This window comes from Phocoena phocoena, chromosome 5 (genome assembly GCF_963924675.1).
Source record: "Phocoena phocoena chromosome 5, mPhoPho1.1, whole genome shotgun sequence".
Classification (NCBI taxonomy): domain Eukaryota; kingdom Metazoa; phylum Chordata; class Mammalia; order Artiodactyla; family Phocoenidae; genus Phocoena; species Phocoena phocoena.
In genome coordinates this window covers 107,874,524-107,889,237 of record NC_089223.1, presented here as the reverse complement: position 1 = coordinate 107,889,237, position 14,714 = coordinate 107,874,524, and the positions used below count along the sequence as shown (strand labels likewise).

At 46.9% G+C, this 14,714-nt stretch overlaps 2 protein-coding genes across 4 annotated transcripts in view; one reads left to right on the top strand and one right to left on the bottom strand.

Moving 5' to 3' along the window:
* LEF1 (lymphoid enhancer binding factor 1) overlaps positions 1-3,739 on the top strand; it is a 117,652-nt gene extending 113,913 nt beyond the window's left edge. For 2 of the 3 annotated variants that reach the window (XM_065877784.1, XM_065877781.1), the window contains one exon: positions 3,042-3,739. Coding sequence is in view for 1 of the 3 variants with exons in the window: in XM_065877783.1 (XP_065733855.1) it covers positions 3,042-3,121 (80 nt within the window). In the remaining 2 variants the exon portion in view is untranslated. The remainder of the gene's footprint in view (positions 1-3,041) is intronic. The other variant, XM_065877783.1, reaches the window with a different exon arrangement.
* A 10,042-nt stretch (positions 3,740-13,781) lies between these two features.
* HADH (hydroxyacyl-CoA dehydrogenase) overlaps positions 13,782-14,714 on the bottom strand; it is a 48,032-nt gene continuing 47,099 nt past the window's right edge. Inside the window, exon 8 of the mRNA XM_065877354.1 lies at positions 13,782-14,631. Within this exon, the coding sequence (XP_065733426.1) occupies positions 14,513-14,631 (119 nt within the window). The 3' untranslated portion in view covers positions 13,782-14,512. The remainder of the gene's footprint in view (positions 14,632-14,714) is intronic.

Sequence of the window (14,714 nt, the reverse complement as noted above, 5' to 3'; positions counted from 1 at the left end):
CTTGTTTCCGCAGCCCCTCCTGCTGTGGGGACAGCCTGGGAAGGGGGCTGGGCCGCAGGACCTCAAGGATATGGGCTGACCCCACGCTTGGCTCCCAGTGGAGGCTTACGTTTGCACGTAAGAAGGAGGAGTTTCCCCTCTCCCTCTCATCACATCTTTTGAGCCAAGGCCTAGAAGGCCCTAATGCCTCAGTGCTGGTCGTCTTCCGGACGCAGGTCCCTCTTGAAATCTTGAGATGTCCCTTTACCGCTTGGGCTCTTCATAAGCGACTCCGCCTGTTTGGGTTCCTGCTTTCACTTGGTTCGTGGGATATTTTGTCCAGATTGGAGTCTGGTCCAGGAGAGGAGCTTCGGCTGGACGGTGGGGGGAGGGTGTTTTCCTGTGCTTCCTTCACACCCACTCAGCAAGTGGCCCACGCGTGGTGAGTGCTGGTGGAGGGAGCCCAAGCCTGACGTGTAAGACGGGGCTCCGAGCTCCCTTTGAAGCGGGCGCGGTAATTGCGGCTTTGATTACACCGACTCCACCGCCGGGCTGGGCTGCGCGGGGCTCGCCTGGCCGGCCCAGCTTCAGCTGCAGCCCCCCGTGAAGACTTAGATGTGGGAAGTCGCCAGTCTCCCGAGCCTCATGCCTGTGGTTTCTTGAAAAGAATCTTGATTTGACCTGTTTTATGTCTGTAAAGCAACACTGCAAGGCCTTTTACCCCCATTTCTCCCATCTGGGGGTAAGACTGGTCTGCCCTGGTGACCCGATATTTTAAAGGAGCAACCAGGTTCAAATAAGGCGGCTTACTTGATAGGCAGTTTCCTTGCGCACCTATTTAAATACTAGCTACACTATAAGGAGAGCATCCCAGGTGGGGAAGAGTCGCTTTTTAGTTGGCAGTTGTACAGAGCACCTCTGAAACCAGCTTTTCAGGAGGATTTATAAGAGGATACTAAGATAACGAAACAACAGTGGGGAAACGTGAGACTGTAGAAAGCACTGGCTTTATTAGGAGATGTCGAAATTCTTCCCCGGGAAGCGCGTATCATCCTTGGGATAAATGGCCACTCTGGCCAGCCAGGATCCGGTTAGTAATTACGTTGTTACGCTCTCAAGAAGCGGGAGGAGGCGGTACTCTGGGTGCCGTGAGGAGAGAGGGCGACTCGATGAGTGGTCAGTGCAAGAGTGGAGGCCGCCGCAGGGCCACGCAGGCCGCTGATCGTCTGACTTCGGAGTCAGCCTGAGGCTGGGGTGGGCACGGGTCCCAGCAGAGGGACAGTTTGTCTCCGTGAGCAGACAGGCGCTCCTGGCGGCTGAGGCCAGTCTGTCCTGAACCACAGCACTGGTCTCCAGCTGCTGTGCGCTCCTGGCCCGGGGCTGCTCGCCATTCCTCACCAGCAAGAGCAACCGGGACCGGGCCTCTGAGAGTCGGTGAGCCCGAGCACGGTGTGGATAGGAGTCTGCGGGCGCTGCCTTCACCCCCGCCCGGGCTCTGCTCCTGTCTCCTTGGAAAGCCAGGGCCCTTCGCAGCTCTTCCATCTTCCTGTGTGAAGCATCTCTACTCTGCGTCAAGTTTAAAAACCACAAAGCTGTAGTGTGGTTTTCCTGTTAAATGGGGGAAGCAGGAGAATAGGAATTGAAACCGTCATTGAAGACCTCATTCTGTTGGAGGCAACATTCCGTGGCTGATTTCCTCCCAGTTTGCTTCTGCTTGTTTTGTTTGTTCACTAGCCACGTGGGTAAACAGTTTCTTCTCAGCTCTGGTAAGTCATTTTGAGGGACAGCAGCGGTGGTGGTTGCCGTGATTCTGACGATGCTAACACGTGGCTGGTAAGAGCCCTAATAGCAGGGCTCACTCTGCGCCCCGCACTCTCTGAGCCCCTTAGAGGCATTGGCAGAGCCCGTCCTCACGGCTCCCAGGCTACAGATCCATCTTCTCTGAACAGCGCGGTGTAGACTGTAACTCGCTACCCAGAGTTGAGTTGAGTTTTCATTATTAAACTATCTCAAAGCTTCCTTTTATTTCTCCTCTAAGATGTCTTTCCACTCAAATAAAAAGCATAAAGGGAATGCACTCCACTTTTTAGAATTAATTTTTTTTTAAAGGAAATGTCTGCTAATAACAAGGACACTGCAAGCACAAAGAGTTGAGATGCATCTGAGGTGCCAAAGACCCAGGTAGAGTAGGTGCCTCCCTGCAGCTGGACAAAGCAGTCTCCCCAGGTGTGAAGCAGGGGAGGCGGATGCTCTCCAGAAAGGAGTTGACCTTGGAGATGCTTTCACTTTCCTTTTGTCTTTGTCTCATCTTGTTGCAATGTTATATTTTATTTTTAATCACTTTTAAAAACTCAGATTATTAAAGCTTTGGGGATTTAGGGATTCTCCTTTCTGAATGCTCTTATCAGCAGTACCTTTAAATACTTGTTGAGTGTACATTCCAAGGCTAACGTTAGAGATCCTGGTTGTTAGGAAGGAAAAAAACTCTTGAGAATTGAAAAGTCGGAGATTGGAGAAGTGTATGCACCTCAAGACTGAATATGAGCGGACATAGACCATCCCGGTCACAAGGGGGCTTGTTGTAGGAGTGTGAGGGGCACTGACTAACTTGCGTGTGGTTTAGTCTCATGTAAAATCCTACACTGGCTCTCCACAGTGGACTAAAAAGACCAAACAAACACTTTAGAATGACAAGTCTTCCCTGATCCGGCCATTGCCTGCCATTACGATTCATGTTTGGCCATTCCCTCCTGATGTTTTTCCAACAGATTTTTTTTTTTTTAACCATGACCTAAAGTATTATGTGTATTTCACATCGTAACCCTGTACATTTATGTACATATACATGGAACCAGGGTAAACATTTCAGTAACGTACACTTATTCTCTAACATAGTCTGAGGATTTAGGGCTACCATAGGGCAACCTCTTTTAGCCATCACCAGATCAACAACGTGGATTAATTAAATGCAGAGATCTTAAGACATGTGCTGTATGAAACAGAGGTTAAAATCTGTAAAGGTCTGTGGCACATTCACAGTACTTTATTTGTTCCTTCTTGAGGTGGAAAACGAAGCTCATTCCCCACGTGCAAAGCCAAGGCAGCGACCCCGGGACCTCTCCTGGAGATGGAAGCTTGTTGAACACCCGGACTGTCTCCACGGCTTGCCCAGTCGACCCCAAAGGAGAAATGACACCAACTTCACCCTGAGGTCACTGCTAGAGACGCTGATCCATAAAGACAATCACTGCCAACCCCCCTTTCATCTACTGCGAGAGCCATGTTCCACAATAAAAAGCATACAAGGTTTTTTCAAAAGAAAAAAAGCACATGAGAATGCTAGCAGGCCCTGGGTCAGCTGAGCAGCTTTCCTCCCCCGTCTCCGCCGTGCACTTCCCAGAGCATCCCGCCTCCATACCTGTAACCTCCTGGCAAGGACAGTAACTTGGCTGCTTTTGCCTGCCCCGAGCCCTGGGAGCGGCCGCAGCACAGCCGTCAGCATCCCGGAGGGAACTTGTGGAAGAGTTCCCTCTTTGTTTCTGGCTTCATGTTTGTTTCTCTTTTCCTCAAGCTTTTATTTAACAGTGCAAAAGGATCAATCTTGTTTGCTTCTTTTTTTTTTAAACTTGAATTTTTTTAATTTACACTTTTTAGTTTTAATCTTCTTGTATATTTTGCTAGTGATGAGTTTAAGTAAAATCGAAAGATCTGGAAGAGTTTGAAATAAAAACGAAATGAAAAGAAGCCTTCTTCTTTTGAGGGATATCTTGTCCGCTAAGGGGCTTCTCGGTGAATTACCTGTAATAATAGTAGCCTGTCTTTGTAAGGTGTCCGATAGAGCTAAGTAAACTGTAACAGCCAGTCCACTCTGTGGGTAGCAGTTGGCAGTCCTCTTTCATTTTATTTTTCTTATGATCTCTTCTCTTTTTTTTAAATGGTAAACCTTAACAGATACTTTCAGCAGACCAGTTTGCAGTGAATTTTCCTTTCTTTCCTTCTCACCCCCTTGTTGTAAAAAGCCCAGCACTTGAATTGTTATTACTTTAAATGTTCTGTACTTGTATCTGTTTTTATTAGCCAATTAGTGGAATTTTAAGCCAGTTGTTAAAATGAGCATTGATGTACCCATTTTTTTTTAAATAGCAAGGCACAGCCTTTGCCCCAAACTGTCATCTAACGTTTGTCATTCCAGTTTGAGTTAACGTGCTGAGCATTTTTTTTAAAAAAGCTTTGTAATAAAACATTTAAAAACAAGTCTTTTTTTTTTTTTTTTAAGAGTGAAGTTCCTGATAACCTGCAGTTGTGTAATGGTGACCTAAATCCATAGGCCAGGCCAGAGCTGGTGTGTCCACATGATGGGGGCGCTGCCCCGGGGACAGGCCCACACCCTCCCCCCGTCTCCAGGCCATGCAGTCCGTAGGGGTCCTCCTGCAGCCTGGAACCCCACCTCCTCCTCTCCCACGGGTGGGTGGAAATCAGGGCAACAGGATTCAGATGGGAATGACTCTCTCCCTTCCTGAGAACCCAGACATCCTCACGGGCTCCAGCCGGCGCCACTGCAGGTTGTGCTGCTGCAGCCCGTGGTCAGAGCCCGTGGGTTCTCAAAACTGGGCTCCCCGAATCAAGGTACCCCCGTGCTTTAACTCCCATTCATCTCCCAAAGACGACATTTTCCCAATTTTGAGTTTGAACTCCATAATTCTCCCTTAAGTGTTTGTTATACTATATATATAGGTTGGTATCGGATTTAGTAGAACCTCCATATTTTAAGTTTAAAACATCAGCATTTCATGGCCTTCCACAAAGCTTCCACAGTCCATTGAGCTAGTCTGCAAACCACCGACACCACTGATCTCATTTCAATGTCTTGCTGAAATTCTAGTTGTTTCCTTTTTTCAACCTTCACTACAGCTGGAGAACAGCTGGCTACCATACTTGTAATAACCCTCCACATACTGTACTTGAAGATTGCCATTAAATCACCCCTCAAATTTCTCTTCTCCAGGCTAAGTAATCCCAATTCCTTGAACCTTTCATCATTGGTCCTTTAATCATTTTCATTAGTATCCTCTGGAACCTCTCCAATTCCTCTTCATTTAGTCCTAAACTTGAAGCAGGGAAAAATATCTATTACGTTCAGGGGACCTACTTGTTAAAGGTTTCCTATTCATTTGAAACTCTCTCTCTGTTTTCTTAACATACATGAACCAAGAAGTTATAACTGTTTAAAGCTGCCACCGTGCTCTCTCCAGAAGTTAACTATAAGATCCAAGGAAGTGTAGGAAAAATCTAGGGTGTTACTTTTGGGGGGAAAAACAGGTCATAGCAACACATTGGTTCTTCTGAGTCTTAGAAAGAAACTGATTAGTGATAAAAGTCTGTCCGTCAAGTGAACAGAGCAAGGATAGTTGTGAGACTTGCGCCTCAGCCAAAGCCTACGCAAGTCTCCTCTCCCTGGGTTCCTCCTCCTCTACGTTTTTATGACGCAAAAAATGGGTAAACAATATTGAAAGAAATGGGTTGTTTGAATCCTCCGGGCCACAACTTGGTCCCTCCTAGTTTTCTATTCATATTTCCTCCAGAATAACTCTTCCTAGATAACCTGGATGTCGTGGCACGGTGCTCACTCCTGGCCCATTCTTCCCGAATCCTGCTTTCTGCAGGCAGCAGTTTTGGTGAAAGGAGAGTCCAAGAGTCCCCTGAGAGGCACACACAGACCAAGGGACACAGTCTCCTGGGGCGACGGGGCAGAGGGACTCCCCTCCGGCCACTGCTTCTGTTTGCTCTTGCAGTGATGCGGCTTGGGCTTCCTTCCCCGCGGCGAGCTCGAGGCTGGAGCATGTTGCCAGAGGAGGACGGCCAGCCTCTCTCGGAGGTCGCAGCGGATGTGCCGGTCCTTACCAAGCAAGGGGCGCTTTCCTTGTGGCTTTAGTGTGTTTGGTTGCTGGCAACTACCTGTTCGGCTGGAAGGAGCCTTGGAACACCTTCACAACTATGGCTGTCCTAAATACAACAATTTTTTCCTCTATACGTTAGGAAACTATGTCTTTTCCTCTAGAAGGTTGAAACAATACGGAAACTTCTGGTCAGGGGCCCGCAAGCAAGAACAAGATGTCTGCGTGGCTTTCTTTTTAAAGGAGCAAAGTCACGAGGGAGCGACGCATGGTCCCGACAGAAAGGAGAAACTTAAATTCCGCACGACGTACTAGTTGTACAGGTTGCTACATCTGCCACAGGATGTTATCTTTCATACACAGAAATTTTAAGAGCTGCCCTGTGAAGCCTGACCTCCATGGATACGTACGTGTATACGCGCACAAAATCTGAACCGCTTTTTAACAGACACTGAATAGTCTGAAGTCAAACATCTTAAGATGAATAGAAGATGGGATTCTAAATGCCTATGTATGTATTACGGGAAAAAAATAAGATGACTGGTCTTGTTGGCTATTACTTAGTGGATACCATCTTGGCAGCTGCAAACCTCCAAAACTTCTCCAGCTCTCTAATGCGGAAAACCTACATTGTCTTACTCTGCAGCTAGGAGTGGTTTTGAGGGAGATCAGAGAATGTATCGGGTATACTGAAACAGCCAGTTAAAATAAACGTCACGAGCATGAATCAACCTAAATTAGAACTTGCCTAGCTGAAGAAAAATGCTCCCCTTGTTTACCGTCGGCAGTGCTGCAGGCCAGTAAGGTGGCGTTAAACAGAACTGGTCAATGCGCTCATTCAATACCTATTTACTGAGTGAGCACCTGCCCATGGGCTCTGCCAAAATAACTGTCCACTAGGAAAATGTTTCTGCTGTTTGTAAGCTTGTTCACCACCTGCATTTGTTATAATATACAGGCATCCTTCTCCCTGAATAGTAATTTAAACTTTAAAAATCAGTTGCTTATAACGGAAGGAGGTACACAGTGGGGAAAGCCCAGGTTTGGAGTCGCGCGGAGCCAGACAGTGTCTGCCGCGCCCGCTGCCAGGAGCTGTGTGCTTCATCCCTCTGCGCACACCCCCTCGCAGGCTGAAGAAGATCTCACTGACCTCCGCGAACATACGGCGAGTGGAAAATGAGAGACACTCCACACATACAAAATAACTAGCAAATGAAGTTCCCTTTGAATTGTTTTAGAATTTGTTATTAAACAGTTTTTTCCCCAATGTAAAAAAATACTACTTTGTTTTTGTGATGCCTGTAGCCATAGAACATATAAGCATTTTTCTTCTGCCCGTGGAAGCAGTTGGTAACCAGGCCTAACCACTCTGATTTGGACCAAAGAGCGAGGAAATGGTCAGACTAAGGGTGCAGAGTCTGGATTGTATCGGGTCATTTACACTGATGTGTTTATTAAATATTTTTCTTTATCTCATCTCTAATAGCTTGAGATGTTACCGGCTCAGTTAAATTTTGATCTCCGTTAAATACATGGAGAAGTTGTTTGAAAATGTATTATTTGCCGGATGGAATGAGAACACTGCCTACAAACAGACTTAATCACACAACTGTTGTTTCTCTTTGTAGTCGCAGTGAGAATAGTCATTCTCTTCTCTGTTCGTAACTTAATTGTCTCAGAATTTGAACTCAGTAGAATCACTAAATTATGTTCTACACTGTAGTAATATTTTCTCCCACCAGGAAGAAGGTGCAAGACAACCAAAGTAAAACGGAGCCCCACAAATTGGCCTGTTGTTTTTACAGGTCCTATCAACGTTACTCAGCTGGAGAAAGGCAACCCACGGTTTCAAAATCTAGCTCGCCCTCCATGCCCAGCTCTAGCTACCATGCAGCGTACAAAGCAAGGCCTGTGCAGTGCTTGCTGGGGACTTAAAAAGCCCAGGGGTGCCTGCTGAACCACTTCATCTGTTCCCCGCATTCCAGCATCTGGCAGAGGCTGTGTCTGCTCCGATTCCTAGGATCCAACTAGCTGGGACTCTTCTTTCCTCAGTGCCTGGTCTCAGAACTCCAACCCATCCAGGCACCCCTTACAACAACAACTGGCCCATTTTCAGAAGACCTAAATAGACACTTCTCTAAAGAAGACATACAGATGGCCAAGAGGCACATGAAAAGATGCTCAACATCACTAATTATTAGAGAAATGCAAATCAAAACTACATGAGGTATCACCTCACACCAGTCAGAATGGCCATCATCAAAAACTCTACAACTAACATTGTAGAGACGTGGATGGACCTAGCTGTGTCATACAGAGTGAAGTAAGTCAGAAAGAGAAAAACAAATATCGTATATTAATGCATATATGTGGAACCTAGAAAAATGGTACAGATGAACCGGCTTGCAAGGCAGAAATAGAGACACAGATGTAGAGAACAAACGTATGGACACCAAGGGGGGAAAGTGGCGGGGGTGGGTGGTGGTGGTGGGATGAACTGGGAGATTGGGATTGACATGTATACACTGATGTGTATAAAATAGATAATAAGAACCTGCTGTATAAAACAGTTAAATTAAAAAAAAAAACTCTACAAAGAACAAATGCTGGAGAGGGTGTGGAGAAAAGGGAACCCTCCTGCACTGTTGGTGAGAATGTAAATTAGTACAGCCACTAGGGAGAACAGTATGGAGGTTCCTTTAAAAACTAAAACTAAAAAAAAAACGAAAAATAGACCATATGACCCAGCCATCCCACTCCTGGGCATATATCCGGACAAAAGTATAATTCAAAAAGATATACACACCCCCGCTTTGTTCACAGCTGCACTATTCACAATAGTCAAGACATGGAAGCAACCTAAATGTCGATCAACAGATGAATGGATAAAAAGAAGATGTGGTACATACATACAATGGAATGTTACTCAGCCATAAAGAAGAATGAAATAATGCCATTCGTAGCAACATGGATGGACCTAGAGATTATCATACTAAGTGAAGTCAGACAGAGAAAGACAAATACCATATGATATCACACATGAAATCTAAAACATGACACAAATGAACCTGCCTATGAAACAGAAACACGGACATAGAGAACAGACTGGTGGTTGCCAAGGGGAAGGGGGTTGGGGGAGGGATGGAGTGGGAGGTTGGGATTAGCAGATGTGAGCTATTATATATCGAATGCCTAAACAACAAGGTCCTACTGTATAGCCCAGAGAACTATATTCAGTATCCTATGATAAACCATCATGGAAAAGAATGTGAAAAAGGAATGCATAAATATGTATAACTGAATCATTTGCTGTACAGCAGAAATTACCACGACACTGTAAATCAAATGTACCTTAATTAAAAAAAAATTGGTAGAAAGGAAAAAAAAAACTGGCCCATTTCCATGCGCTTTCAACCTGAATGCAACACTCAATATTGTGGCCACTACAACTTTTACTCTGAAATGTTAGGAGCACTGTGTCTATTCTCCCCTCCAGTCCTTTCCCCCGGGGCAGCAGGGATGGGGAATTTCAAGTGGTGATGAGAGGCCCTGGAGCACAGAGTCGCGAGGAGGCTGTGACCACAGGGATGGGGCGGGGACTGCAAACAGCAAGAAGCTGGACAGAGATGTGTTGTCCCCAGACCCCCTGGCACTGCAGACTAGCGTGACGACGCTAGCACGAGTCAGCCCCTAACACGTGCGAGCCTTAACTGGCAAGGGAGGACAACAGAGAAAATCAAGACTTGAGCATTCGTGAACTCACACAGGCCTCTGACCTAAGAGCATCGAGCCAGCTACCGGCAGAATCCCCCAAGAAACCCAGTGCTGAAAGGGCAGCGGACTCTCTGAACACCCCCACGCGCACACGGCTGGTTCCCAGCCGAGGAGGTGTGTGCCTTCGCTTAAGCTCTGCCAGCTGTGCAGGGTTGGGGGGGAGGGGAAGGCAGCTCGGTACCAATTCCCTCCCTCACGCATCACCTGATGCCAGTTAAGCAGGTGTCACCTGCGGGCCTCAGGGCGGACAGCCTCTCCTCTGGCTGGACTCAGAGGGCCAATCACAGCCCTGGGCCCAACCAGGGCGCTCCTGCTCCGCCAGGAATCCATGGATGGGGGGGCTGCCCTGCAGCTGTAACACTGAGGTGTTAGAGCTCTGGAAATCCCCCTCCCCAGGGGTAGGTGGCAAAACCTCCACGCGGCTCCAGAGTGAGGCTTTCAGGGTTCGGTCCTTCAGACGCTTCAACCAGAAAACTTCGCGGAAACGTGTCTTCCTCCCCAGGCCTGTGTGGGTGGTTTCTCAGTTTCCTGTTTTCTAAACCCAGGATTTCCAAACGTGGTAAAGTGACCGTTTACGGGGAGTTCTTAGTCTAAGTTTTCCCCTGTAACATGTGCTCGGCCGCCTGAGGACAGGCTACATGTTTCTGGCGGACTCGAGGCCTGCAGGCCGGCAGCGGCCGCAGCCCTTGTGCCTGAAGGCCGGTCTCCTGGCTCTGCCTTGACAAACACTAGGAGAGCATGACATTCGCCGCTGCTTCTGTTCCTACACCGCCCCCTTCCCTGAGTTCTGCATGTGTTCGGCGAGTCTTGGGGCCCTCTCTCCTACACACTTACTTTCCTTCTGGGGTCCTGAATCTTCCACAGTCTACTGCCCACACATAAAACGGAACTCACCTGGGTGACGGCCACCTCGCCCGCTCGCTGGTTCCTGCGTGCTTCTCCCTCCGGATCAGCCCTGACAGCGGCCCTCCCGAGGCTTGGGAGGCCCTTGTGGAGCAGCCGCGGGGTGGAGTATGGAGCGCCCGCACTTACCTTTTCACCCAGTTGTCGCCGCAGCTTCACCTCTAAGACTCCCGTTCACTCAGCTCCCTCCCGCAAGTGTAAAAGGCTCTTAAGCCTGCAGGTTGAGGAACCGTGGCTTCCTTCCAATGGACACAGAGGGAGGCAGTCACGATCAGCCTATTGAGCCAGGCAATGAGCTCAACACCGGACGTCCATCATCTCATTTGGTCCTCGGAAACCCTGTCGGGTAGGCCCCATCACTGTGCCCATTCTGCTAGATTTCTCCAGAAGACAACTGCCCGCCCCGCCCCCTCGAGGTTAGCTACATAGGTAAAGAGAGTGCAACTGAGCACTAGAACCCAAGTCCGTTTAATCCCAAAGCCCATGGTATTAATCACTTATACCGATTAATTCTGGAACAGCTACATTTGGTCATTTTAAATAAAACGCTGAATAGAATTAGTGTCAATGAAGGGATTTTTCTGTCTTTCAGGAGTTAAAATTGGTTCTGCCATAGAAATAAAAACTGTGATTATGAAATCGAGTGATCTTAAAAGCAGAATTTACACAATCAAATTGGGTTGAAAACGCAGCAATGCTTCCATTGTTCAAAGCATTTTTTGATTACTGTTTATGTACCATCAATGCCTGTTTACAGGAAAATTAGTTCCACAAAATTACAGCCACACCTAGTATTTCTGCTAAGACTTAATCAATTAGTTACTTAGGTTGAAATGTTAAAGGGATTAAAATCAAGACAAAAGCTTGTTTCAAATGTGTGACAACTATAACTTGAAAACTATGAGAGAAAGTGTAATTTGTGCATGTTGTATAAGCGGTGACTAACATATTAGTTTTACCTCCTCCAACAATTAATGGCTGGGTCTCAAATGAGCTTTTAAAAGCTGACGTGTTAAAGAGTCAGAAAACTTACCATAGAACAGAACCCAGTGGGGAATCATTTTGTTCCGCCAGATTTTATACTGTAGTTTCAAGATCTGTTCCTGCCTTACCCCCATGCTGCATCAGTTAACAGTCCCCAAACTGGAAACAGACCTTACAACTGATGCCAAGAGAAGTTAGCCAGGACTTCCCTGGTGGCACAGTGGTTAAGAATCCGCCAGCTAATGCAGGGGACACAGGTTCGAGCCCTGGTCCACTTAGATCCCACATGCCGCGGAGCAACTAAGCCCGTGTGCCACAACTACTGAAGCCCGCGCGCCTAGAGCCCATGCTCCGCAACAAGAGGAGCCACCACAATGAGAAGTCCGCACGCAGCAACGAAGACCCAACACAGCCATAAATTAATTTTTTTAAAAAAAGAGAATTAGCCAACCATTGCCCCCTGAGAAACTAACAGTGAAGCTTATGGACATTAAAGGGCCACAATTTTTACTTTACAAAGACATCTTCAGAAGTGCTAAAACTATCCTTCAGAGAACGCCATCTGGCTAACCATAATTGAAGTCCAGGTGATGGCTATGCTCAGAGGCTCACTTGGTCTTTTTCGACAAGCTATTTCATCCATCGTACAGCTTTCTTTTTAATCTCAAATTTTCATTTCTATCATAGGAATAATAATATCACTAAGAAGGGAGTACAGGAGAGAAGGGGGGAGAGTATCCTCTTGATCTAAAAAATCTAGTGATTACGTTCAAGATGTGACCAAACATCCCTGGATCGCTGACTGGAGGAGAGTTCAGGGAAGAGAGGAGGAACAGCATCGGGGAAGCCAGGCCCACAGCCCCGCCTGGACTTGCCCTCCCTCCTGAACAAGTGCAGCCAAACACAGTGGAGGCCAACCCAAGCCCCTACGGTTCCTGCTGAGGCTCAGTTTGCAACACATACCGCGGCAAACAGCAGCAGCCGTCCTGATTTGAAAGCAGAGGACCTGACCACGGAGACCCTTCTCCCCACGGAGCCCTCGGCGGGCAGCAGCTGGGCTCACCCAAGAATGCAGAGACGGGGCTGAGAAAGCCGCTCTCTGCTCCTGTGTGTAAGAAGATGTTCAAAATTCCTTCCCGGACTCAAACATGGCACGTGGAACAGGATTTTTGAAAATGAGAAAAGAATCTTCAGAGGCCAGGCGTTCTGACATTCTGGCAGGCTGAGTGAACTGAAAACCCTCACCCAGAGAAAGGTGGAGGTAACCTCCACCCTCACCCAGGCAGGCTGACAGTCACACCACTGAGTTCTCTCTTTCCTGGAATTCAGTGGTCAAGAGCGAGCCCTGCCATTTCCAAGACAAGGGCCCACATCCTGCGGGCACTCCAGTCAGAGAATAGTAAGAAAGAAAGGCCCCTCCTAAGCCTGGGGCTCCTGTCAAACAAAGGTCAGGAGCCAGCCTGAGAGTGAGCAGGGGGCTGCCTGACCACAGGGTAACCTTAAGTAATGGAAATGGTGATGGTGTCACAGGTGCTTCCTTTTATCGTTAGGAAATGTTTTGTAAGAATAACCTACAAGTTTCCTAAACCAGGTTCTACGTGTGGTAGAAATGTAAGTACATATTAATTTTTCCATTATGCTATAGTTAGATTCAAGTAAAAAAAAAAAATGAATAAACTCCCCTTTATCCACCATGAAATGGAGGGGGGCAGAAATCTCTCAACCACTGGCACTGTGACCCAGGATACCAAACAAGGATGCCCATTTTGGGGACAGTCCTGTTTGAAATTTTCAAATTTGCTTTTTTGTATTTTATTTTTTAATCATTGAAACCTAGTTCTAATCCTGGCTCCGCCACAGAATTTCTGGTGACCTTGGGCACATCACTTCAGCTCTCTGTTAATGAGGCCACTGGACCTCAGGGTTTTGATTTCTTTCCAGCTTCAAAATTCTATCTTGGAAGACACTTTCTCAAGCCAATGATTAAAAGAAGCTTATGTTACACTGTTTCTTTTTGTTGGCAAAGAAGAAACAGATGTTCCTTAAAAAGCGTTTTCTGTGCCCTTATTCTTGCTCTGTGGGTAAGAAATCTGGAGTGACAGCTGCAGGCAGGTTGTACATGAACACCCTCTCCTGCCACTCCTCCCCCTCTATTACCACTCAAAAAAGTGACTACAGGCCAAAGAAGATGGCACAGCTTCTGCCTAAATTACCAACCTTTACTTTTATAACCATTTAAGCATATTATGATTTTAAATTTTACATGTTTATTTGAATTCAAATTTTCACAGAATAAAAGACTGCATTTCATTAGAGTCAATCTGCAGCAATTATTTCTCATGAAAAAAAAAAAAAGACAATAACCACTCAGATTTCAGAGGTGAATGAAACCTCTTCCCGCAAAAACAAAACACATGGAGGTATTCCCACCAATCCAGAAGCCGCATCTCGATGATGAGCTGAACCGAGGCGTGACACCTGACGTCACGCCCGAAGTAGGGTAAGGCCTGAGGCTGCAGGCAGCACATGTTCTGGTAAAGGCGAGATGCAGGTGCTGCGCACGCAGCCCTCCGCAGACACACCACGACGAGGCAACGGCTCGCGGCTCTCCCATGTGGCAACGACGGACACAGGGTGCTCTCGTTACAAGTGAATGAGTTCAGGTTCACGACACTCTTTACAAAAACGACAAGGTTCAAAATAAATGTTTACTCCAAGGCACCTAAGGTGTAAAGCTTTTTAGAAAATACACAGAAATGAACAAACAGACTTAAAAAGGGAATTAGTTCTCAATGGAGGAATCGGCTATTACTGTAACTACTGTAAATAATTAGTTCAGATAGATTACAATCAAAATGCACATCGAACAGACCGTGCTGTGTGAGGGAACGTCTGACCAAAGAGCATTCCCCTGGGCACTTGGGGAGCTGTTGGTATGTGCTTACGGGGCTTCTTCCCAGAGCCAGAGAAGCTGCGCATCACTTGTATTTGTAATATCCTTCTCCAGTCTTCTTGCCAAGCTTATTCTCTGCTACCAGCTTATTCATGGATGGGCTGGACTGAAACAAGGGGTTCTTTGTATCCATTTCATGCCATCCTATTGAGAGGAGGGAAAAGAGCTTTGGATGAATTGCTGGGTTTAAGTCTCGGCGTTTCTGGGCAAGTCTGGAGGCAGAGCGT